The sequence below is a fragment of the Vittaforma corneae genome (genome assembly GCF_000231115.1).
Source record: "Vittaforma corneae ATCC 50505 unplaced genomic scaffold supercont1.203, whole genome shotgun sequence".
Lineage (NCBI taxonomy): Eukaryota > Fungi > Microsporidia > Nosematidae > Vittaforma > Vittaforma corneae.
Window position 1 is genome coordinate 1 of NW_006890036.1, and position 540 is coordinate 540.

General features: G+C 40.7%; 1 protein-coding gene across 1 annotated transcript; it reads left to right on the forward strand.

The window, feature by feature from the left end:
- Positions 1-168: 168 nt before the first annotated feature.
- On the forward strand, positions 169-540 carry VICG_02238 (uncharacterized protein; the record flags this gene model as incomplete). Its single annotated transcript, XM_007605620.1, has 1 exon — positions 169-540. A coding segment is annotated over one exon (372 nt), but the record flags the coding sequence as incomplete, so codon positions are not given.

The window sequence follows — 540 nt, forward strand, 5'->3', positions numbered from 1 at the left end:
TCCCAACACACGGCCATAGTACGTGCTGTCCTATACCATATAGAGCAGGATGTTGTTTAAAACCATGCAATATTATTTGCAATACCTATCTTTGCAATCAAGTTGACAAGTATACTTTGCTGTCCATATCCTGATATGCAAATTTTTAATTGAAACTAATACCCATTCATGAATTACTGGAGACTGGAGAGAATAGAGACCGGAGAGTACAGGTGTGTTAGAATCAGAGACAAGAACAATGTTCTATTTGCAAGACGCAGCAAAAGAGATTCGAAACGCGATAGCACTGCAGTATGTGGGCAAGGAATGGATTTCGATCGTTTTGTCGAAGGTGTTGAGTATATTCCAGTGACTCTCAGAGCTGTTAGAAAGTATGAGTATATTCCTGAAGATGCAAGAAACATTAAAATAGTTGAGTATGTCCCCGAGCCTGTGGAAATTATCAGAAGAATCGAGCATGTCCCCGAGCCCATAAAGGCTGTTAACTTTCCAAAGCATTCACACTTCCAAGAGCCACACAGCGATAAGACGCATTCCGAA